This window comes from Lonchura striata, chromosome 1 (genome assembly GCF_046129695.1).
Source record: "Lonchura striata isolate bLonStr1 chromosome 1, bLonStr1.mat, whole genome shotgun sequence".
NCBI lineage: Eukaryota > Metazoa > Chordata > Aves > Passeriformes > Estrildidae > Lonchura > Lonchura striata.
In genome coordinates this window covers 46,059,975-46,085,780 of record NC_134603.1, presented here as the reverse complement: position 1 = coordinate 46,085,780, position 25,806 = coordinate 46,059,975, and the positions used below count along the sequence as shown (strand labels likewise).

The window sequence follows — 25,806 nt, the reverse complement described above, 5'->3', positions numbered from 1 at the left end:
CTGTAGTACCACATCCAGTATCAAAAACATGAGGAGGAAAAAAAGTTGTGACAGGGAGCTAAACTTTTTTAAACAACATATTTTTATAATATATTAATTCACATCACACATACTGCCCAGTCTATAATGGTGAAACTCTAAGCTTTTTTTGCCTTTTAAAATAATAATCTATTTTATAAACAACAAAGACAACAAGAAACTAGCAGCCTCACTAAAAACTAAACCAAACCATGACACCAAACATCCAACTACCAGAGCCACTCCTAAGTGTCATCAAGGAGAAAAAGGAAGATATCACCTTCTTTCTGTATGCTTAGATTTTTCCATTTCATTTAGTATGTTTGAATAACCAGGTGCTGAAGCACAAGCAGAAAGTCCTGTGTAAAACTACAGTACTGGAAAAATACCTAGATACAGTCAAGTGACAATGGATTTATACAGGCAAAAGAACATGTAGTCACTTACATAGTGTCTATGCAGAGTTATGAGGGAAAGTTGTGACAAATTAATTAATGATATGAATTCAAAGTGCATTAGTTAAATCTCATAAAACCCCAGTGTGGGATCTCTCACTGAGAAGTAAAGTGGCTTAAGCTTCATTTTCCTCTAAAGATAAATATTGGCCACTCTTAAGAAGATTCAGTTATGCTTCTATCCTTCAGTATGGCAAGTTTCTGTGTCTCAACTTTAAAGTAAAAAAAAAGGGGGTTAAATTAAATTTAGATGTACTTATTTTAATTATTGGCAGAATACATTTCCTTTTTTGATCTTCTAAATGAGTAGGTAATTTAGATTATTCCATTTCACTGCTCCTGTTTGGAGGTACTGAGAAACATTAAGCAGTCTTGATAAAAAATAGAAACTTGTTGCCATAATATTCCTAGATCTCAAGAAAGCTTGTTAATTAACAATATTAATATTAGTCACAATACAATGTGATAAAATGTGTTGGGTCCCCATGGTGCAATGTAGAGATTTTCTGTTTGCTTTTTAAATTAGAACTTCATTAATGCTTTGTAGAGCCACAATGAGAATTCACTACCCTGTATTAGGCTGTGTGTTGTGTTTGTAACAGACGGCCTGGCTTCCTTCCAGTTTGGTTCTTCTTATTAAAAAGATATCTAAAAGAACCACCATGGTGTCCACTGCCTCATGGAACATAACCATTTTATGCAGTGGTTTTGAAGGACAAGGGAACTCTCAATTTATTTTTCCATTTGAAAAATCTAGCCTAGGAGAAAGCTGTGTTTATTCATCATCTAATACTTAATATGACACAAATTCCCAAAACTTACTAAAACACTTAAAACTCTTAGTTCATTATCTACCTGGATATGGACAAACTTGAGAAATGGGCCCAAAAGAAGCTCATGAAGTTCAGCAAGTGCAAGTGCAAGGTGCAGCACCTGGGTTGGGGCAAACCTAGATATGAGTACAGAGTGGGAAACCCACTGAGAGCAGCCTTGGGAGAGTTTGCATTGATGAAAAGTTGGGTCTGATCTGGCAACGTGGGCCTGCAGCCCAAAAAAACAACTGTATCCTGGGTTGAATGAAAAAACATGGTCAGGTGGTCAGGTGAGGTGAACCTGCCCTTCTACTCTGCTCTGGTGAGATCCCACCCAGAGAGCTGTATCCAGCTCTAGCATGCACAGCACAAAAAGACACTGACCTGTTGGACTGAGTCAAGAGAAAGCCCACAAGGATTATCAGATGGATAAAGCACCTCTCCTATAAGGAAATGCTAAGAGAACATGGAGCAGAAAAAGTTCCAGGGAGACGTCATTGTGGCCTTCCAGTACTTTACGGGGCTTTATAAAAGGGAGCGAGATGACTTTTTATATACACAGACAGTGACAGGACAAGGGGCAATAGTTTTAAACTGAAAGAGGGTAGGTATAGATTGGGTATTAGGAGGAAATTCTTCAGTGTGAGGGTGGTGAGGCACTGGAACAGGTTGCCCAAAGAAGTTGTGAATGCTCATTCCTGGGTGTGTTCAAGACCAGGATGGATAGAACTCTGAGAAACCTGGGCTAGTTGTAGCACAGACAGGGAGGTTGGAACTGTATGATCTTTCAAGTCCCTTTCAATCCAAACCATTCAATGATTCTGTAATGTTTCCTAATATTTGTGGCTCATATTTTTACAAGCACCCTAAAACACAGCTCTTGAATCTCCTATCAGGTACAACAAACTACATTTGGTGTAAGTCATGATCTATTCCAGACCTGGAGGTGAGACTTTCATATACAAAGCTCATACAACTGTGAGCTGCAGGAGAATGCTCACTGCTTTCAAAAACCCTCCATAGGAACCCTTTTTTTTTTTTTTTGTGAATTTCTAGAATTATCTGATCCAGAGAGGACAAAGTATCTTATCTGTACACAGGTCAAAACGCAGCCAAAAAAATAGTGTGTTAAGATTATCTCTCTAAAATAGGCAAGTACAGAATTTAACTGGTCTAGATTATCAACAATAGTAATTTTTGTTTAGTGGGTGTAGACAATTTTGAGTAGTTGAGGAAAAAAAAATAACTTCTGCTCCAACTAGTTTCTCATAAGGAGGCCACATGTATAGGGAAGGTATATGGATTAAAGAAAAAAATGGACTAGTACCAGATCTTCTTGCAAGTACAGTGACACAGCAGCAGTCCTCTGACAAGAAAGGACTTTGGGAAACTGACAACCTAGTCTTCACACAGGTAAGATAAACAGAAACAGAAATACAAACTGAAAGTAGGTCCCAGATAAAGCTAACAAATCAGAGACCAGAAGTGCAGAGGATGAAAGAACTGCAGAAAAGTTTAGTGGTTTAAAAATGTCTATTTAGTATCGTCCTTATGCTGAAACTCAGATACTGGTAGTAAATGCTATGAGAGGACAAGAATAACTGCTGACATGGTTGAACCTTTTGAAGCAGCAGAGAAGTGAGGAACCATGCTCATAAATGGTGTGTTGCAGATGATAGATAAATATGATTGTTCATAAATAATACAGCTAGGATGAGAACAGTTCTCCCAACCAGCCGGATGACACCCCTGCCGTCGGATGAGTCCTGGGGTGAAATGGACTGTTCCATCCCACCCCCCAAAAGATGTATGGCTCATCCCACACCTCTGTATCCTCCCCCTAAAACATTAGTGTCTGTAACCCCATTGGATATGCCTCATCTCAAGGGGCCCCACGCTCTCTTGGAACCTCTTCCCCCCTCTTGGAACTTCCTCCCCTCCTGGGGATTCCCCTCTCCTAAACCCTCCTTTTGTCTCTCCCCTCCCCACCCTCTCAGGCCCAGCCACGTGCTGCGCCTGGGAGCACGAGGCAGGACCTTCTGCACCCCCAATAAACCTCTTTCCCCAAGAGCAAACTTCAGAGAACTCTGCCTCCATTCATCAACACCGTGCTGGAGCATGGTATTCTCACACTGGTGACTCTGCTGTTCTGACAAAAGAGCTAAGGGAATAGGTGGGTATGACCAAAAAGCAGCAGTACAAGTTATTGATTCTTCAGTCTTCCAAATTATGCTAGTTATGTTGCTCAAGGGTCTATTCTTTAGGCATTTCATAATGTACACCTGCATAGATGAAGGAACTGGATATCCGTATCTAGAATATGAGCAAAGCCCACCATGCCAGACTTACCATGGTCAATCTCATCACTGTGTCTACTGTTACAAAAATAACAAAATAAATATCACCGCAGCTGCCTTCAGCAAAACTTTTTTGGTGTTTTTCCACATGTTTTTAAAAATATTCTTGTTTTTTAAATGATGGTTTTAAGCCTTGTGCGAGCTATCTTAGAAACTATAATGTAGGGTAAATTTAACTTGACAAACACTACAATTCAGATGTACTTAGTCAAATGAACCATCATTCTAAAGGTGTTTTAACATCAGGAGCAGTTTAAACATTATCTCAAAAGACTTTTGAGGATACAAAACTTTTTGCTACTCTGAATGTATGATTAAGGCTACAAATTAAAGACAGTAGACACTTTTCTACACTTTATTACTCCACAAATTTCTCATCTCAAACTGAAGCCCATTTCCAAGTATCATTTAAAAACCTAGAACATAAAATGTCATAGAAAAAAAATTCCTTAATTACCAACATTGCCTTTCATGTTTTACTCCAGGGAAAGAAGATGAAAGCACAAGCTCTGTGGCAGCTGTTTATATCTTTTGTTTTTTCATGACCAAAACTACAGCATCTTCTACAGCTAGAGATCCTACACAATGCAGCTATAGCATGATGGTATTTCAGAATGTGAAGGTAATTTTATTTCCCTTTAGTAGGCCAGATTTTAAAAAAAATTGAGACTGCCCTGCTTTTTCCATAACATCTTGACTATTGTAAACAGTTGAGGTACTGAAACCTGACAGTCTCAGCTAACATGGGAGCGAACAGATGGGAAGACATTCACAAAAGGTAGTCAAACTCAGAAATCACTTTATCCTTATCTGGCATACCCTGAATATGTTTCTATTTTAGCTAACATTGGATGTTCCTATCTTCATGTTCCTATCTTCATGTTCCTTTCTTTATGTGCACAACAAAACAACCAGAATCTGCATCCGTCTCATCTCTACTCTTTCTGTATCTTCATATTTGCTTATATGTGAAAGAGATCTGAAATGTTAAAGGAATTTTTTCCAAGGTTACATAAATGAATCATTAAAAAATTTCAGCACCAGATTTGACAACTGGTCTGCAAATGACTGAAGTCAACATGATCTTGGTCCTACAGAAGTCATCTGTAAACTTGTTCCCCTTCCAAAGGCAACATATAATGCTCACTCAATAGAGACTGGGAATCTGGCAACTTTCTGTCAAGCTCTTCTAGCACAGGAATGGAATTCCAACAAAGGGATCTGACCAATGAGAAACAGTCTCTGGAATGGCCACACACACCAGAGACCGAGATGACCAAGCTATAATTTCTTGGTTCTTACCTATAAAATGTATTAATTCCACTATAAATATTATTCCCTGAGTGTGAAAGATTTGTTCAACATAAAAAAAGAGGAATTTCCATGCAAGTGTCAGGTTTCAGACAAATCACGCCTACATCTCCCCTCTGAAAAGCCAAAAACTGGCAACACTTAAAATTTTTTTTCAACCTAAATAATTTACTATACACAAGAAGAATATAGTTTCTTTCATATTCATTCAGTTCCTTCTGCTGCCTATCTTTTCCAAAAAGATAGCAAATATTCCTTGCAGATGTCCTGGGCTGCTATATTAACTTTTCAATGAAGAGTCATCTACAGAATCTTCCACTTAAATATTCTGCTTTTTAAGTCCAAAATTACTAGAATTTCTCTTTTAAACTGGACTGACTATATAAAATAAATACCATAAAAACTCTGCTTCTCATTTAAGGTATTCTTCCAGATAGCATTTTGTAACTAGTGCAAATTAGGGCACAGAGTGGATATAGGAAGTAAACCCAGCAAACAGTTTGGTTACTATGCATTTTATTTCTTAATTAGCACTTCTTCATTTTTTTCTTGCTAACACCATCTGCCTCACAAGGTGCATATACAGCAAGATGTTTTGGTAGCAAGTGCACATAAAGAGGTTATGCTCAAGCATAACCCAAGTGCTAGAGTAAGACTTTCTGAGTGTTATGGTGGTTTTATCTATTATCTGATAGTATGCTTCTTTTCCCATAGAAGTACTGGCTTCATTCAGTATATGGTAGGTATTACCCACTGAAAAACTATTTCAGTATTTTCTTTCTTCCTAACAGTTCACGTGAGATATGATGACTAGTCAAACACTGAAGACAGAATTATTAATTTATTGATAGGTTTTCTTATGGCACCCATAAGTAATTTGTCCAACTATTCATAACTACATACTTTGACAACTCTCCTGTGAAATCAGATGGTATTGTAATCTTACCATCAGAGTCATTCCTCTACAGATGAGGAACCCACACAGGGAAAGATTAAGGCCAAAAACATCTACTAATTTTTAACAGCCAACTTGAGATGCTAGGACCTCATCTTGTGGGATATTTAGCATTATATTTAGCTAGTGCTGTTATTAACTGACAGATGTAGTAGGATCACTCATTTTCAGTATGGATCAATCCTGTAAGACAAAGAAACAAAGCGTACTTAGGGGTTCACAAGTGTCTCCTGACCAACAACACTGAGGTTGAGATTTTCGTTCACTTGTGCTTCTGAATTGTTGCACATATGACCAGTTAAGAAATCTTTGAGTCCCAATCTGTTTATTCCCCTTTTGTTAAACTGCACAGGGTGCATTTCCTAGCAGCTCATTCTTGTTTCTTCACTTAGGAGAGAAGCCTGCGGTGGCCATGCTTGGCTGAGACCTCTGCCCAGCCAAACTGGGGCTTGGCTACCTACCTCTAAATTTCTCATGTTCTCACACATTGCTGTCATTCTCTGCCCTGCATGGTCTCACACATTGCTGTCATTCTCTGCCCTGGAGCTGTCTTGGAGTCACAAGAGAGTGAAGATACAAAAATACTTCTTCTAATTTGTCACCAACCATCTATAGACATGCAACAACTAGAGTAGAAAATAGAGGAAATGTACTAAGCAGACTTGATTGGGAATCATCTTAAATCAAAATAGGAAACTACCCCATCTTCAGACTTAAGACTTCCTCTCTCACAGGTATTTGGAACAGTATTTTCATGTAACATCAAATAGCACTTTGCATACAGACAAGTTTCAAAGCCTTGCTTCAAGGAAAGGGGCACATGCACTCCTACATTTATATATTAAGTGCTCTGTTTACCAAAGTTTTTGTGAGACATTGAAACACTTTAAAGAATATGATTTTTCACCCAACTGGCCTCTCCTTCTGTGAAACCTCTGCAAAAAATAGAACCAGCCTTGAAGCAGACACTTGAAATGGGAAAGTCTTAGCCTAAAGGGTCAAAACTTGGCAGGATTAGAGTCATACAGTTCAAAAGCTTGCTGTGGCCCTAATGGCATTGGTACCATTTTTCTAATTAAAGGTTTTGCTCTTGTTCTTGAACCTATCATTTGGTTAATACTGTTTGATTCTCTATTCCCCAAAGTCACTTCAGTACCACTATTTGCGCAGAACAGAAATTATTAAAGTTTATTTCTGCTTAGTGTCTAATGACCAATTTTCAAGTTTGACAGAGTACTGAAAACACAACAGGGGAATATTATGTGGAAGAGTAAAGAATGCTACTTTGAAACTGAATCATCTCCTAAATTTTAGGCTAGTCACACAAAATCGCTTTCTGTAGAGTGACTTACTAGATGGCTCCCTCACAAATACTGCTACATAATTATTGCTAGCTCTGCAACTAAAAAATCTGAATTGAAACACCCTAGGGCTTTTCCAAAGCATCTTACAATGTTCACAGAATTACTACAGTGTGTATTGCCCAGAATACAGAGATAACTTCCCAGTTCAGAGAGACAGTCAAAGGTATTCCCACTTATGATTTCCCCTCCTATGTATCTATCTTTTGTTTCTTGCATTGTTATACTTTAAGAAAAATGCTATTAATTATGTGGATGTTAAAGGCCTCAGATCTCCCACTTTCTCTACCAGTAAGAAAAGAGCAGAAACAGCTTCTCTCATCATGACTTATTTTTAGCCTCTCATTAAGTTAGTCTTTTGTCTGTTTTGCACCTTTTTGTAACCTAATAATCAAACTGATCAGTATGACCTGGTCTGTCTGTACACCTCAGGAACAGATGGTATCTACACATAAAAAAGTGGAGTTTTGGGTTGTCATATGTCTTCTAGCAGGTGCTGTGTACAGATCCAGTGCAGTAACAGACTTAACAGGTAAGCTGAAAATACTGATTGCTGACTTGTAAAGCACCTCTATAAGAATATGCAGTACATATACAACTTAGTAATTTGCTGTGCTGTGACTCTAATGCAATATTTTAATTCCACAATGTCCTTGCACTTCAACAAGGACATGAAAACACCATCAGTTTATGCAAAATTAGATACAAAATTAGCTTTGATTTTTACTGTATATACAAGGACATCTCATGAAAACAGTAGGGAGTACCAGATTTGTTCCTGGAACTGAATTTTGCTTCTCTGAGACTAAATTCCATGCTAAAACCATTGAAACAGCATGCAGCAGAAAACAAAGACTAACTAGGTATAACAATCTGAGGGCTATCTGACTTTTGATTTTTCCATTTAACCAACCTCTCTACTTAAAAGTAGAGATGTATTTTATCAACCTGAATGACAATAACACTTAGCTAGAAAAGTGAAGTCTAAGAAAGACAAACAGTAGCTCCAGCTTGTAACTGCTGAAGTAGATCCATTTCTGGATTCTCACATTATACCTGAAAACAATTATATGTCTGCAAATAAACAAAGAGTCACAGCTATATGGGAGAAAAGAGGTGTAGAATCCTCCAAACATAGGTACAGAATATTCACAGAGTATTCTGAGATGATCCTTCCACAAGGATCATTGAGTCCACGTCCTAGGTAAATGGTCCATAGGGTGACTGAAGTCACAGTTTTTGTGTTCTTAGCACCATGCTCTAAGCAACTGAGCCAATTTCAGGGTACAAACACATTCAGAGGAGGAAATCTACAAGATAACACGTGCACTCAAGATGTGTTCCTTTTACAGAAGCTAACAGATACCTCACTTACCTTGGTTTGGTTGCATATTCATGTTTGGTCTGGGCCCATAGCTGCCCATCGGCTGTCCCTGGCTCATTGTCATCTGATTCTGCACTGGCATGCTCTGTGATGATGGCACTGAGTGATTATAGCCACCCATGGACCCATGGCTACTTGAAGGCATATTCATGGAACTGTTCGTCATATTAAGTTGGTTAGGTCCAGGTCCTTGCATAGGCATATGGTTGGGTCCTTCAGAAAGAAAACCAGGGAAAAAAGTTGCACATTAAGCATCATAAAAGCAGGTGAAAACAGTCATACTGAATCACAAAGCTAAACAGAAGTCATTAAATACAATTACATGAAAATAAAATTAAAGTACAGTTTGGATGTGTTTTCCTCACTTTAAAAATAACAAAGTGAACAACAAATTTCATCTTTACTATGAAATACATTTTCTTTTGTTGAGTAACTAAAGCTACTGAAACAAATGTGAATTATCATATAGCTCATCTATCCATATCACACACAAAACTATTGTTTTTAGTACTTGCATAATACAGTCTGAATTTTGTTCTGAATGGCACAAGACCAGTGTAACAGACAGCTTGGTAACTCCATCATAGCTGTAATTGTTACAGTGGCTATAAAATTTCTGTGTATTCAAACAACCCATGCTAGATAATTTTTTGAAACTAACTATTATTATTACTTTTAAATGCAGTCAGTATTAACATTGACATAATAACACAGAATCATAGAAACATTTTGGTTGGAAAAGACCACTAAGATTGTCAAGTTCAACAACAAATGTAACACTGCCAAGTCCACCACTAAATGCTAACTTAGGCTAACTTTTATTCAAATTATTATACAGTTACCCATAGGAGAAAGAGAAGGTGACAAGCACTCCATGGATGACTTATACAAAAGCAAAGGCCTTCACGGAAAACCTGTGAGTCAAACTCATTCTACAGAGCTGTTTTAATGCCCTTGTAGGTAAAAATGTAACCAAAAGTTGTTCATGACAAGAAGACGACTCCTGAGTTTATCTCCTGAGATCGGATGAGAACAAATCTTTGTGGTAAGACATCAGGACTTTTTTTTGGATACTTCAATCCTGACTTTTTAATAAGAATGACACATGAATGGAAAGCATTTAGTGACCTGTGCTGGTAAACACATCACCTTTGCTGTGAATACGTAAAAGAACAACCTTGGAAATCAAAGAAAGGTGTGAAAAAAGGAACAAAGGGAAAATGTTACAGGCAATGTGCTGCATCTTCTCTACTTGTAAATATGGTGGAAAATTTCAAAACGACAGAAAATCAATGCTTTTGATTTCTAATGGACCTAGCATTGCCATGATTCAGACAGTATGCAACAATGTAGAATAAAAATGGCTGAAGAACTATTTAACATTTTGGATCATACACTATATAGCCAATATTCTGCAACTGCAGAATACTGCAGTTTGCAGTTTACTAGATTTGCAGATTACTAGAGCAGGGGATGATAAATGGAAGGACAGTCTCCAAATTATCAGTTCAGCCTGTGAAGATGCAAAGGAAAAGCACCCTGTTCATACACCCATATGCCAACAACATCTATTCACCTTTTATTTCCCTTCCTCCTGACTACAAAGGTTGAATTTGGATTACTCTGAATGGGTATTTTACAAGTACAACATTACAATACCATCTGGTGAGTTTACACATTACTTTAGGTGGAATAGTGAACAGCTACTAGAACTAAAACTAGTAAGACATCAGACTGGATGTAACTATGACAAGTAAAAATTCAGATAAAATGCATGGATTATGTCCATGACAAGCATCACATGAAGACTTCATGAAAATATGTAGAACCAGAGGACATGACAGACCTGGTCAACTGTTAACAAGACAAATGCTGATTATGTACAGATTTCAACAAGAAGAAACTGCTGTTGCTTTACATGCCACAGGATTTTTCTTAAGCTAGAAAACTCTAAGAAGAGGAATCTAAAAGAAACTACACTAGTAGAGCTGCAAGAAGGTACTGATTTTTTTACATATTTCCCAGTGGAAAAAAAAATAAAAAAGGAACCACACCCCCCTTTTCAGTTGAAAACAGCTCCTAAGTCCTTGGCTAATGAAAAAAAAATGCACTAATCTAGGATAGAATGAAGGCAGGAATAAGGACAGAGTGCTGAACACAAGGTCATAGAGACAACACTAACTGAATGAAACAAAAAGATGCAGAAGGAAAAGGTAACAATGATAAATGAACATGGCTACTAAAGCAAAAATGAAGAAACAGAGTAAGTTTTAAAATGTGTTTATCCTCTTGCCCTTAAGACACATTACTGAAATAAACACCTGATGCTGAAAAAGGCATCAAACATGCAGTTCACTGCTCCTGCAAAACAAGGTGAGCAGAGATTGCTGAAATGTACAAAGGCAGGTCCACCACGAATACAGAAAAAGTAATTCAGTGTACAGGATTATACCCACAAGAGTACTACAGATGCCTATACTGCCTCTCTTCAATTCAACACTGCTTAATTCTATAATAATGAGAACATGGAGACAGTTTAATTATGAAAAAGTGAGCTTGCCTCTAACCATGAGCTCAATCATGAATGTGCTCTGAGGTAAAGCTACAGTGAAGAAAAGCTTCCTACTGTAGTGCAAAGCAACTGTTGCAGAGCTGCTAGAAGACTACTTTCCTAATTAAAAAAGGAAAAAAAAGGTTAGTGCCAGAAAGTTATAACTTGGGAAGGGCTTTATTTTCTTTTTGATGAAAGAAAGACACTGTCAGTGATATTCAAAGAGTTAGGCAAGCACACAGGGGAGCAGGTTTTTAAAAACTGGTAATAAAAGATGCAAAATTAGGAAGGCAAAAATCATCCCAAGAGATAGCTTGAAAAAATACTACACCTTTTCTAAAAGGTTGGCTTATACTTCATGTCTCAGGTGGCACTAAAACCGGAGAAAGCACCCATAAGAAAAAGCTGCTATATTAAATGCGAGGCATTGTATTTTCTGTGGTCAAAATCTAGGGGTTTGTTAGTAAGAAGCTAGAAAACAAGAACAGAGAAAAAAGCTAAAACCATAGGATCAAAAACCTTGCAAATGAAAAATAATAACAACACACTTTACATATAACTTTTTTATAGTTTGCCATAACACTTAATTGAGTTCTCCTGTGTATAAAGACAGAACTCTTAGTTCATTCATATTCTCTAAGAACTCTTAGTTCATATTCTCTAAGAACTCTAAGAACTTAGTTCATTCATATTCTTGTCTTCCTATTTCATTTATCCATATAAAAAAATTATTTTCTTTTTTATATGGATAAATGAAATAGAAAGATGAGAATAGGAAGACGAGAATATGAATGAACTAAGAGTGAATTAATGAGGCATGAAGAATGCATTTCCACTTTAAAGTATCTGCTTTAAAATGCTATAATTAGATAGATATACTTTTAATTAGATTTGTGTTATAATGAAGTTAGCAGAGTAATTGTTTATCCTGAGTATAAAAAGAAGTCCTTTTTCCTCTCAATCACCTATACACATCTTACCTCCAAGAAGATGTAATCCAAACTAGAATACATTTCAGACTACATTTGCAGGAAGGGAAGATTTTGAGAGAACTTGTTGGGAACACACAAACACCTGTGTTGTGGTTTAGAAATGATATTCCCCAATTTACCACTTCCGCTTAAACACTCCAAGCCACACACCACTTTGCTTACTCCCCTGTATCCCCTCTCCTGTGCTAGACTGGAGAGGAGAACAGGAGGCACAAAAAGTAAAGATTACAAATAGAGATTAAAACAATTTACTGGAAAAAGCAATGAAATAAGAACATTAACAGTATTAATAGCAGCGTATAAGATATGAAGGATTCACAGTCAATTGCTCACCACACAGAATCCCCAACAATATCCTGCAGGTTATTCTGACCATGCCTCCTCCTGGCTACTACAAAAATTAACCCTGTTCCAGCTGGAACCGGGACAATCTGTTATGCAGGAAGGTCACCTACCAGTGCCATGACAAAGGTCAGAGACCCCTACAGCTAGTCTTACCTTTCAAGTTTTTACAAAACAACTTTAAGAAATCAAGAAGACAACTTGCCCCTAGCTCAGCTTATCTTTTCATCATCTCCTTCCAAATCCAGATCATCCTAATTTTGCATCACACAAACTCAAACTAACTCTTCAGATAGCAATTTTTTCAGCGAAAAACCACAATCTGTCACAGGTACAAATAACACTCAAGTATATCGCCAGCTGAAAAAGGTTTGCTGTGACTGTCTTCCCTGGCAAGAGGATACAGACACACATTTGTCAGGGGATGCAATTAAGGGCCCCAGCAGCACTTCAGGTTCTGTATTAACCAGGACACAAGTACAAGAAAAATCATCCTTTGCCCTTCAGGCAATGGAACAGGTCTATGACAGAACTTTAAAATTACTCATGCCCTGATGATCACTAGGCAGTTCTTCTAATCCTCCCATCAACCCCTGTCTTCTGCCAATACTCAGTCGTCTGTGGAAGCCCCTGCTCAGATAATACCTGAAATCCTTAGCTGGCATTTTTAAGAGCCTGCATTTTACTTTTTCCATGCTGGTCAACTGATGCCAGTCCTGGATTCTTCCGGTTTAAGATTAGTGACTTTACTCCTTTTATACAGATCATCTCTACAGATATTTAGGATCTTCTATCTGGTTTTTAGGAAAAATGTTTATGTAAGCTAAGAGTAAGTGCCCTAAAATTAGAAAGCAAATGCACACAATACAGAAATTATTAAAAATACAAAGAGAAATATGGAGGAATTTCTCCGTGAAATACAGAAAGGCTCATAAGCAGGTAACTGACATACACTTGAAAAGATACATGTAATTCAGTGACACACTTAACAAGATGATTCTGTTTCCCTTTTTCCAACCTATGAAATTATTTTAGCAAGCCTTTCTGATATTAGAGATGCCCTCATCCTAAGCTGTTTATCTCCACATCCTCAGAGAAAACGTCAAACTGAGATGGAAAGATCAGACATTCAAGAAAGGGAATATGTTGGAGGAAAGGCTAAATTAAAGCTTAGTTGGGAACTGTATTTAAGTATCTGTCTAGGTGAATACCAAAACAAAGCTATTTACCTTTCACATATTTTCCTAAGAGCTCTTTTCTTATTCTATCTAATTACAAAATATGTATGTTTAAGGAGCGACTTTTCTCCCCTGTGGCTCTGCAGTGAAGTCATTATGCTCACATTGTGACTTAGTAATCCTTCTCCTTGGAAAAGATCACTATAATAACAATAATATGATTACACTTGAGGGTCAAAGAGACTGATTTTTGAGAGGCAATGCTATTCTCCACGGAAGCTGATGGATCTTAGATGGATAAAGGACACCATAATCAGAATATCTCTGCCCTACTTAAGGAGCAGCATATATTGCTTTTTACACTTCCAAATGCAGATCATGACCAACATGTATGATGAAACTAACTTCTCCAGACCTACCTTTTATTGCACTTCTTACACAACCTCTGAAGGCTATTCAAGCTACTCTTTCTGAAAAGCTGCCATTATCAAGTCCATTTTATCAAGATTTGCACAGAAATTAGAGACTACAGCAACTGTTATATTGTTTACTATTTATTAAGTTTTGCATAGTTATTACTCTGTTTGCTGTCAGGAAGGTTATCCTTGACACCACTGAGAGATCAGTTTTCAAAGATCCTTTGACAGTAGCTTTCTTCCTTGAAAGTATCAACACCTTGAGGAGCTTTTGTATGAAAAGTTCCTCTGTAACAAAAAAAGAGGAAGGGATCCTGAACAAATGCAATCCTGGGAATGCAATTTTAAGCTGAAAGCCATTTCACATGAAATAGGCAGTATGATTTTACAAGTGGAAATTCAGGAAAATAGCCTCTATATAAAGAAGCATGCTCTTCCATTGCCTACTCCACTCTGATCTGACTGCTAAAGGGAATAGTTACCCCAAAGCCAGTACTAGTAGGCACTATGTGGGATTTTATCATCCTCCTTCTCTGCTTTGTTTCTGTCCTCCCAAGTACATTTCTTTTTATTACAAAACAGGATGGCATAGAAACTGACTTAAAATTTACACCTAGAACAATAATCAGGAGGCCATTTCTTTACAAATCCCTTACAATTCAACACATCTTCAATAATAAAGAACACAGGAGATTAGTGGACAGTGTATAAAAGTAATCTTTTTTTTCTGTTGAACATTTACCCAAATCAAAAACAGTCTCTTTCATATGTATTTATTTTATTATTATCTAATTATTTAGTGACAATGATTTCACATTATCTTTTTATGGAAGGATTTGTGTTCGCTCAGCCACAGGCCAATACCTTTCCCCAGTAAGCCCTCTAAAGCCAGCTGTACTGCATGGTTTCAAACAGACTAAATTTAGCCAGTTCTGTTCATCAGAGGAATGCTGTGTGTCAGCTACATCAAAGCCCAAGGGCAGCCTGATAAACACTGAATACAGGTCACGTAGCTCTGTAGCTAACAAACTCTAAGAGAGCTTGTACTCGGGGGCATTCAAAGCAGTTTTGTCATCAACAATCTAGTATCCCTTGAGCCCCCATGTCGTTTCAGTTGCCAGGCAACGCTGGTGTTAATGTCTTAGAGGAGAAAAACTTACCAGGCATCTGGCCGTTCATCTGGTTCTGCATGTGTGGTGCAGGAGGGCCCCCACCTACCATACCATCTGAAGACATGTTGTGTGAGCGCGGCGGTGGGGGAGGGCCGCTCTGACTCATCCCGCCCGGACCCATAGGCATATTCTGTGTGGGTGGCTGAAAGGAGACAGTTTAGTCAAACATGAGAAGCAGTTAGTCTGACAAACATATTATATGTACATATGGTACAGCATTTGCCTACATTGTTCAACAGCGTATGAAAGAAAGTGCTGAAATGCATTTCTTTCTCTATCTGATATGTTTAACTCCTCCCAACATTAATTCTGGCAAAGCGTTTAACATTTTAATCAATTTTACATTAAGTATTACAGGCAGACAACACCACAGCACCTTTGAGCCCCACTTTAAAATAAAAAAAAAAAAAAAACAATGCCTCATTAAAAAATTACATCTGAACAGTTTAAGATTGCTGGAGTCACTCCCTTAACACATACAAAAAAGCTTTCATTCAACAGAGAAATAAGTCTTTACTTAATTCTCTTGCATCAACTATTTGTTGCTATTAACAGACACCTTGCACTGGGACAAAACAGGTACAACATGAGATGAAAGCCTCTGAATGCTCATAGACCAGCAAAAAATTTGCACCTGGGTGTGGTAAAACACTAGCGATCTCTTCCCTGCTCTCCCCCAAAGCCATGAAGGCCTAGTTCGTAATTCCATGCCAAACACCCCCTACAGACTGGAAGTACATTAGTGCTGGCCTCCAAAGGTCCAGAGACAGCTGCCTAGAAAGGATGTTTTTGGCAAATTTCCTAATGAAATTGTGAGGAAAATAACTGAATAACCTTGAGAGTTCAAAGAGGGAGAGCAAGAAAAACAATAAATACAAGGGGGAATTTACTGGTAAGTTCTACTCCTAGCAATGGAAGGAGACACAGAAACTGCTAGTAGCCAGCTTTGTTTTCCTACTAAAAACACCTGTGAGACTCTACAATCGTCCTCACATACCTTAGCCAAGCACTTTCAGGGGAGTAAAAATCATCTCGATGAGAGCAAATTCCTGTCTCTCTGGTTTTTGAGGACTCTGTCTACAGGTTATAACTATTCATGAAAAATTCTCCCAGTGAGACAACTACGTGTGTGTTTTACAACATTTCTCTTCACAGACAGAACCAAGCAGATGAACCCTAAGCTTCTATCTAGCCCAGTCCCCGCCTGTGCCTACACTATTCATCAGGTTCATAAACACAAAACAGAATACAGCAGTAAAGAGTAAGGCTTTCCCAGTGTGTGTATGTTGGAGATGGTAAGAGCAGGGTAACACAGACACACACACACACACACATATTTCACTTGTCAGGGGAGGGGAGTGAATGGTAGTAATTTGTTGTCTGAACATTTCTTCAAACACTTCAAGCAGGTATTATTTTCCCTGCAGTACTTCAAAAATTTCTTCAGGAAATTAGTGAAGGATTTTTTTTTCAGCAGGAAGAAGGAAGGAGCTGAAGATAAACATAAGCTAGTAGGCAACTACTCTTACAAAATTCCTTTCATTCCTCCATGATGAAGAGAATGACATGTTATAAGCAAAGTTCCTTCCTCAGCCTATAGCAGAAGTGGCAAGAGGTGAAGAAAGTAAGAATAAAAGGCAGCTCAACCCTCTAAACACTGTGACTGAAAAGCTGCTCCATTCTGATTGTTTTTCCTCCACTAGTGAGCAACCAAGACAAGGCTGCTTCACCTCAGTTAAAGTCCTCGATAACTTCACCTTCAAAACTCACTATCATTCTAATTTTGCATTTAACAGAATATAACAGAAATTATCTAAAACTGATATACAAAAAAAAAAAAAAAAAAAGAAAAAGGAAAACAAACAGACTATTTTCATTTTTATTTGTAAAGTACGTTCAGAAATACTCTCAAACCAACACACTTGGTTGGTAACCTCCACATGAACTGTCAGAGCTCAGAGACTATCCCATGTCAGCCTCAGAACAGTCCCATGCCAGCAAACTGAGATTGAATTCAAAATTCATCCAAGCGGAAATGTTTTTAGAATTAAAATTAACTTCTTCAAGTCTAAGTATGAAACATTAGAAAGTCCAATGAAGTACTAAAGAAGATCAGTTCATACCTAGGTTTCAGCTATCCTGCATATGATACTGTACAAACATGGGAATGACCTTATCTGTGGAAAGAGGGACGAAAAAAGCTCCAAAGATTATTTAAACAGAACTATATATATTCCAACACTATTTAGTCTGAAATTTTCAAAACAACTATCCTTCAGGTAAAAAAATTATTATCAAAAAGACAGCATGAGAGAGTGTAGACATGCAAGGACAAGGAAGAAAAACGTGTTAAGGACTTCAGATACAAAAACCTGCAAGAGACTTCACAAACCACAGGGAATTTAAGACAATTGAGGGAGCAACTAAAAACTCTCAAAGAGGTACTACCAGAAAGTAATTAATCAAGAGGAACTTCTGGATATGGAAGCCCAGAGTCCTGTATGAATCTGTATCAGATTCTTGAAAACAATTAAAGAAAAAGGTCCAATCTGCTATCAAAATTCAATCTTCCATTAAAAGAAACTACCCTATCAGATGACTAGAAGGTGGACAAACACTATACCTCTATTTATTAAAAAGTAGTAGGACCAATATAGTAAAGTTCTAATTTACTAGAAATTTTTAAAAATATAAAACAAACCACCTAGCTGCATAATTAACAGAAGCCTCTTAACACAAGTTTTTTGACAAAGCCTTTTGGAGCAATACATTGTCCAGTGGCATGGATCAAAAACTGCTCCAAGGGAAGTTTATGAATTTCAAAGAGTAAAGGAACACACAGAGGTTTCCTGAAAATATTTTAGTATATGTCAACATGTGAAGCTACTGCAAAATTACCGAAATTGTGAAACAAAGAATAAGCAGAAGGTGCCAAGTGAAGTGGATAAATATATGGCAATTACACTGAACTATAAACCACTTGCTTCAGAAAGAGGAAGCCCCTATTGCCATTAATCCAGGAAAAAAGTAACAAACAGAAAAGAACTGACCACAATACAGACAGTTTGGTGGGAAAAAAAATCCCAAACCAAAACAAAAAACCCAACAAAATAAACAGAAAACTCAAAACCTCATAAAATCTATGCATAATACCTGTGTTCACCTTCTGATTATCTTCAGTAATATCCAAAGTCAGGTAGAATACTAAAGAAAAAAATGCCGATGTATTTGATACCATAATACACATTCAATTTGGGCAAAGTAATCTCAAAAAGATATTGCAAAAATAACAGGATTCTAAAGAGAGGCAAGCAGTGATTAAAAACTTTGAATGTTTACACCTGAAACAGTAAAACTGACAAGATTTTTTTTTTTTGCATATAAAGGAATATTATTTAAGAAGCTATGACAGAAATACAATTTAATGTATGATAGATACAAAAAGTAGATCATCCAATTTATGGTTTAACAAGAAAGAAAACCTCAGGAGAACAGTCAGTAAATTGAAGAATAACATTAAACATACAAGACACGCCACAAATCACATAAATCTGAGGTATTCATCAACATGGTACTCTAGAACTAAGTTTAAATAAGATTAAGAGATAATTACACATACATATATGCAATAGGAACAGTTATATAGGATATTATATAGGATATTTTAAAAGAGCATTACAAGCCTTTTTGTCAGATCATAAACCAATCACTACCTGATAGTAATTAAAATGAAATGTCTCCTGCAGATATAATTATTCCCCAGTGAAAATCCTCCAGCGTATTTTTCTAGTGGATGCAGACAGAAGAAAACAAGAAAAAATTGTTTTTAAATGGTAATTTCCCGATTTCTATTGGACTTGATCCAGACTTTTAGATAATAAACTTCTTTAAATTAACTTTTAATTTAAAAATCGCAAAACAACAAAAAAATCCACCCAGCTACATAAACTAGATTATTTAACCTTTTTTGTTCCTTATGGAAGTTAAGAAAATTGACTATCCCCAGGAACATGGACTATGTATAGCAAAGACTTTGCAAAATGATCACACAGTATTCAAAAGAAACAACCCACCCTTTGTAAAAGAAAACCTACCCAAAATGAACCCTAGCCATTAAGCCCAGATATGAAGGGTGAAAGGACATCCAAACATAATTAGGTTAACAGAACCAAAGGAGAGGCTACTTCCCTTCTTTTGCTGGAAGTGTGACAAAAAGGAACAAAAATTAAAATCACTCCTGATTTTATTCTGATTATGTAGTAGAAAATGTTAAATATTTTACTTCAGTAAAAAGTAAATTAAAGTCTTAGAAAATGTTATATATAGCTTCACTTGCTACACACTAACATTTGGTTCATTTCCCCAAACACACAGATTTCACTTATAGCCGCTATGAGCATTTAAAATTTATCAGAGCATGAAAAAAAAAATTTTAAGCTATTTAGTGAAACTCTAGAAATTTGAACTGGAAAAAGACTGAAACTGACCCAACAGTTACAACAACAACAACAACAACAACAACAAAAAGAGATGAAAAAAAAATACTAGATTTTAACTGACAACTCCCAGCAAACAAAATCCTACTAAAATCCGAAAGTTATTTGAAAGCATGCATTAAAGACAACAGCTACACTGCATTTTTTTAGATGATTTTCTTTTAAATAATAAAATGGATCAAATATAAGATGCAACAATAAAATCTCCTAGGGTGAAAATGTGAACCTGAAGATGGTAAAATTTTTCTTACCACCAACAGCATAGCATGTTCAAAGATTTGTTTATGGAACATCTATTATAGAAAGTTAGGTGGAATACCAACTGAGTCACCACAAAAAAGGGCAAAAACTAGGAAATACTGTTAATACATTAAAACACAATATTGCTAATCAATACAACTAGTGATAGATAATTAAAATACACTATCAAAAATACTATTTTCTTGAAATTCTCTCAAAATAACAATTAAAAGCTACAAGAAATGCAAACATAAATAGCCTTCTTTTCTTTCCAAGAGAAGCCTTAAGTCAGGATTTAATCAATCATCTTTGTTTTCAACCCTCAAATATCATTTTCTGCAAAGCAAAGCACCCCTTCCCAGGTGGTACTCTGCCCTGCTCATATCACATTGCTAATATCACAGGACCTGTCCCAGTCTTAGAGAGCAGTACTCTGTTGATAGGTGGTGATGGCACCTGTGGAGTACTTACTGAGGTGTCAGACTGGGAAATAAGATCGTAAAGGAATATGCTTTTGAGATTTGAAAGAGCAGAGATTTAATTGGGTTACAATTCCTCTTCTACAAGGTACAGGGTATTCTAGTACTGAGAGTCTTCAATGAAAAAATAAAGACCCCTTATCAATTCTCAGCTAGTGTAATATTTGGGGCTAGGAAGGATTTCTACAGGAAAAACATTTACAATCATGTCTAAATATTGACGTTAATTATAAAAGTAATTTGTGCTCTCACTGCTGGATTATCAGTTGTGACTCAGAGTAAGGAATTTTAAATTTAGAATGACAACCAGTTTATACATCTTGATTTACATCAGCATCTTCAAAAATCAGAGAAATTTTGACTTAATACTTAAACATTCTGTTTAAAGAGGATATGAGAATCTTTAATTGTTTAAAATTGCATATGTCACTACATAAAAATATTTCACTGTCTGTCCTAGGGTGGCGTTACGATGCTTGTATCCCCAGTTGTCTGTCCTGTTGGCTCTGAAAAGCAAAGTTTTGTTTTGTTATCAGCCTGCTCACTGCCCCATGGTCTGCTGGACACAGACGGTGGTACATAGTGCTGCTTTTGCTCTTTGCCTTTGCTCTTGCTCCTGCTTGCTTTTGCTTTTTTGCTTGTTAGTTAGTTTAGCTGGGCAGTCTGGATTTTCCCTGGACTGTCTTTCTTTCCCTTTTCTTTGAACCATTCAAACCTGCTCTGGACTGGGACCTGGGAAATACCAAGAGTCTGCACTTTGTGGCCTGCAGCAGCCATTCCCAGTGCCAGAGGGACTGATAACAGAGAGACCACTCCCAGGAGAGACTTTCTTAATTTGTCATCTCTTCAGAGTGGTGAAAGAGTTTGGTGCTGTTCCTTTTTTTTTTTTTGTGCTGGGGAGTGTTTTGCCTGTTAAATAAACAGGGTTTTTTCCACTTCTCTCCAAAAAAATTCTTCCCGAACCAGTGGGGGGAGGGGCTGTGGCAGTCTGCTTTCTGGGGGCTCCTTCCAGAGGTTTTCCTCCCAGATTTGCTCTCAACCATGACACTGTCCCAATATTCTTTAATGATGTTTTAACAAACAAAATTTAACCCTAAAATATCTGTTGTCCTCTTAGCAATAGCTATAAAAATAATCCCCCAAAAATCCTTTGGGAGGCTTTAGAACTAAAAATTACTTAAACCAGAAATTTTAAAAACTGCATTAATTCATATGGGTTTATTAAAAGTGATCATGAATCAGTTAACTGTAAATGTTAACTCAGGAGTCGCTGAATTATAGAAACTAGACAACTTCTGAGTTGCTCTGTATATCCCCCGTAAAATGTAGTTCCTATCTGTCCTCAGAAGCTTTGTGTCCCACAGCCCCTTGCCTCTTTTGTTTTTAAGATGGTTTAATGTTTGGTGTGATACTTACAGGTTTTGCTTGCATTTAGTAGCCTAAGAGAAAAAGTAATCCACCACTGTTTTAGCTAAAAGGCTTTACATAAACTCACCTAAAGCAGAAAGAATCCAGCAGAACCCTCACAGCAAGACATTTGAGAAAGAACAAAACCCTACAGACTCTGCACCTATGTTACCAGACTACCACTCTACCTCTCAGGAAAAAGCCTACAATTGAAAAGGTATTTATTGTGCAGACACTGCACTACAGAGAGGCAAATCACATCTTTGAGTATCAGAGAATTACACTTTAGAGCATACTCCTCATTCAAACTGCCACCGATTTTTACTGATTTCTGAATCAGTCACACAAGTTCATAGGCAACAGAAGTAGTTTTTTGTGTACAGTGCACTAGCTCCCCATGTGGACACACCTGATTAACAATACATGCATAGTAGCTTACAGAACTTAGAGCAATCCTCTGGTTTAAAATGGCAGCTATTGGGCTCTGAATCACTCCTAACAACTGAAATTCCTGCATTTATTTTTTTCTTAGTGTAGTTGCTGGGTTAAGAAGCTCCCACTAGTGACTCTTCATTTCCAACAGTATCCTTTCAGTTGTGTCAACACAGCTGCCTTCTTCTCTTTTATAACATCTCAAGAAATTATTGGGTTTTTTTTCAAAACTATTTAACATTTAATCAGAACAATTAGTCTTCAAAATCCAAGCTCCAGTCATCACTAATAGCTCCCTTGCCTCTTGACAGGAAACATCCAACCTTCCTTTTGCTCTGTTCTCTTATTAACTCAGTTTACAAACAGTTGAACTTGAACTGGGCATGGACTTGTGTTCTGAAGGTTAATGAAAAACTATGCAGCATACTTCACATACCAGAAAGAGATTTTCTGCTATGCTACCTGTCCTGAATTGAGTTTCTTCCTAGTAGCTGGTGTAGTGCTGGGTTTTGGATTCAGCAGAATAATGTTGATAACACATTGATGTTTTAGCTGCTGCCAAGTAGTGCTTACTCTTAAATCAAGGATTTTTTTTGTTTCCCAGGCTCTGCCAGCAAAGTGTGGAAGTAGCGAGGAGGGAGCATGGCCGAGACAGCAAACCCAACCTGGCCAGAGGGATAATCCACACCACAGAGCATCAAACTCAAGCTGGGCACTGCTCTGTGGTTTTACTGTCTCATTTTTAATTATAATTATAATCTTATTGTAGTATTTTATTTCAATTATTAAATTGTTCTTTTCAACCTATAGGTTTCATCTTTTTTTCTGATTCTCCTGCCCAGCCCACTGCAAGGGGAACGAAGGTGTGTGGGGTAACCAAGCAGCTGCATGGTACTTAGTTGTCAGCTAGGGTTAAACCACACCACCACCATAGCTATCAAACTTTACCAGGCATTTGGTGCATAACTGGACATGAATCTCATTAATTTAGGATTCCTCTCATCATCACCAATAAAATTTTACTTCAGAATTTTATTTTTAAGTGTGAAACTGAGCCGTATTTTTATTCTCAGGATGCTACCTTGCTTTTTTCAAGAAAAGACAAGTCAAGGTAATTCAATTAACATATATTTTAGCAACTTTTGTGTTCAAAATAAAGACTACTAAAAAACCAGAGGACACAGCTCAGTTCTTAAGACTCAAAGTTTTTTCTACAACCATATGCAAGTACATTAAAACCACAGATTGAACATCACCCCTTTGAAAAATAAAGTATGTAAAATTATATGAGACTTTTCGTTGTTTGAGTGAAACCATGCTTATATTGAATATTCCTATTTAGCCTGCAGAACTCATCAACTTAGAACCATTAAACATCATTACTAACACTTCATGAAAGCTTGTCCTCAAGTTGATTTTTTGAAGTATTTCATTATTTTGTGTATGGGCAGTGATTGTCTTTGGTTTTGGTTTGGGAGATTTTTTTTTATTAGTTTGGTTTGTTGTGGTTTAGATTTTTTCCTATCTCTTGAAGCAAGTTCCTTTGGAAAGAACCAGCATTTCAGCGCTTATTGAGATCAGGTGTTTATAAAAAGCAATCATCTTATAGAGAAGTATTTTATTACTAAAGTAACATGGACTCCTCCCTAATCTGTGTGACAAGTTTGGGAACAGCACAAAATAAGGGATTTCGCAAGACCCACAAAAAGCTTAATTTCTGAAAGAAATAGCTCAAAAAGATATTTCTGGTTTTCAATTAGAAAGTTTATTAATAAACCTTTACAATATTATGAAATTTAGAAAAACTATTTAATGCAATATCCAGATTCTTCTATGACTTGGACACACTAAGTTTTCTTGGAAGTCATTACATATTATTTTCAACGCCTTGAAATACACACAGAAATCTCATGCTTTGCATGCTGACCAAATGTAAGAAAAACTGAAAAAAATAACTTCCTACACTAAAAAAAATCAACCCCCCCAAAAAAAACCCCAAAAAAATCCTCAAAAACAATAAAACCCCACACACTAATGTTCCCAAATAATTGCCGCACACTTCAATATCTGCCCATTATAAAATGGAAAGTTTCGCACTACATACCAAATAAACTGATAGTCATGGGTTGTTTCCTTAAAAATAACTGGCAAAATGAAAACATATAAGAGAGAGATGATGTCCAAATAGGAAAGCTGGGGGATTTTTATTCAGTAGTCTTTAATGACTTCTTAAGGGCACTAAAAACACTTCAGAAAAACAAAAAAATACAAGTCAAGGAGGATAATGTATTTGTTCTGTAGTTTGAAATTTCATGTGTTTAGAAACAAACACACATAATACTTCACCACCACTTCAATTGCATCTTTGGTCTCTACGGTTCAAGGACAACAGTATCTAGCTGTAGCCTCCCTCAAAAGCAGCATCAGTGAAAAATCACAAGAAATCAAGTGTCGTGTTCCTCATCGTGCCAAAGCCCTTTTGGGGAAGCTAGTTAATCTCATAAGGTAATGGTAAAGAGACTCTTGACTGTGATCCAAAAAAGAGAGTATCTGCCAATACTCAAAAAGAGACAGCAAAAAGATGCATCAACTTCTTATGTGAACTTAATCACTGCTCTAATCCAGCTGGGAAGACAACACATAACAGTCCTGCCCTTAATAACGCTGCTGTTCACACAGCTGAGAAAAGACTGGTTGACTCAAAAACTCCGAAAGTAATAATTTAGTACTCTAGAAGGCATACAAGACCACAGGAGCTTTTTTATGACACTGGATTTTTCAAAGTTTCCCCAGTTCCCTTCACCCAGATTCGGCAGTGCTTGCTTCACCTTTCCACACTTGCAGATCCCAGTTATATAAACATTTCTCTGCACAACACCATTGGGTCACCATACTTTTTGTTCTCTAAGGCAATACCGAAGTTTCAGAAACCTTATCAATCATTTCATTAGAACAGTAAATTCTTAAAGGCAAGGGAAAACAGCCTAAGACGAGTATTTCTCCTAACAATATAAAGCATTAAGTGTAAGGAATGCTTACACTTAAGCATTCCTTAAAGTGTAAGGAATATTGCTAGAGGACACAATGAAGTTCTCATAAGGTTAGAGTAATTTTTGCTCATATTAAAAATTTCAATGAACCTGGTAACTTACGTCTTTTGTTCAGTGTGAATGATGTATGAAGAGAAGCATTCTCTTTTCAAATTCACTTTAACACGTAACTATTACTTTTTATGAAATGCTTTAAAAGTTTTGAAATTCCTTGAGAGCTTATTTACTTCATTAAAATAGTAACAGGATAAAATTTAAACAAAAAAAGAAAATTTAGTCTACCAGGGGAAACAATCTTCCAGAAATGAATAGATAAGACACAGCCCAGCTTCAGAAGGTACTCAAACTCAAGGTCTCCTAACTTCTATGGAAAGAAAATACAACAGTAGTAGCATAAA

At 36.9% G+C, this 25,806-nt stretch overlaps 1 protein-coding gene across 2 annotated transcripts in view; it reads right to left on the bottom strand.

Moving 5' to 3' along the window:
* Positions 1–25,806, bottom strand: part of SS18 (SS18 subunit of BAF chromatin remodeling complex) — a 44,270-nt gene that overhangs the window by 11,469 nt on the left and 6,995 nt on the right. For both annotated transcript variants that reach the window (XM_021551605.3, XM_021551604.3), the window contains exons 4-5: positions 15,293–15,446; positions 8,645–8,866 (exon numbers count right to left, since the gene is read on the bottom strand). In XM_021551605.3, coding sequence (XP_021407280.1) covers positions 8,645–8,866; positions 15,293–15,446 — 376 coding nt within the window. The remainder of the gene's footprint in view (positions 1–8,644; positions 8,867–15,292; positions 15,447–25,806) is intronic.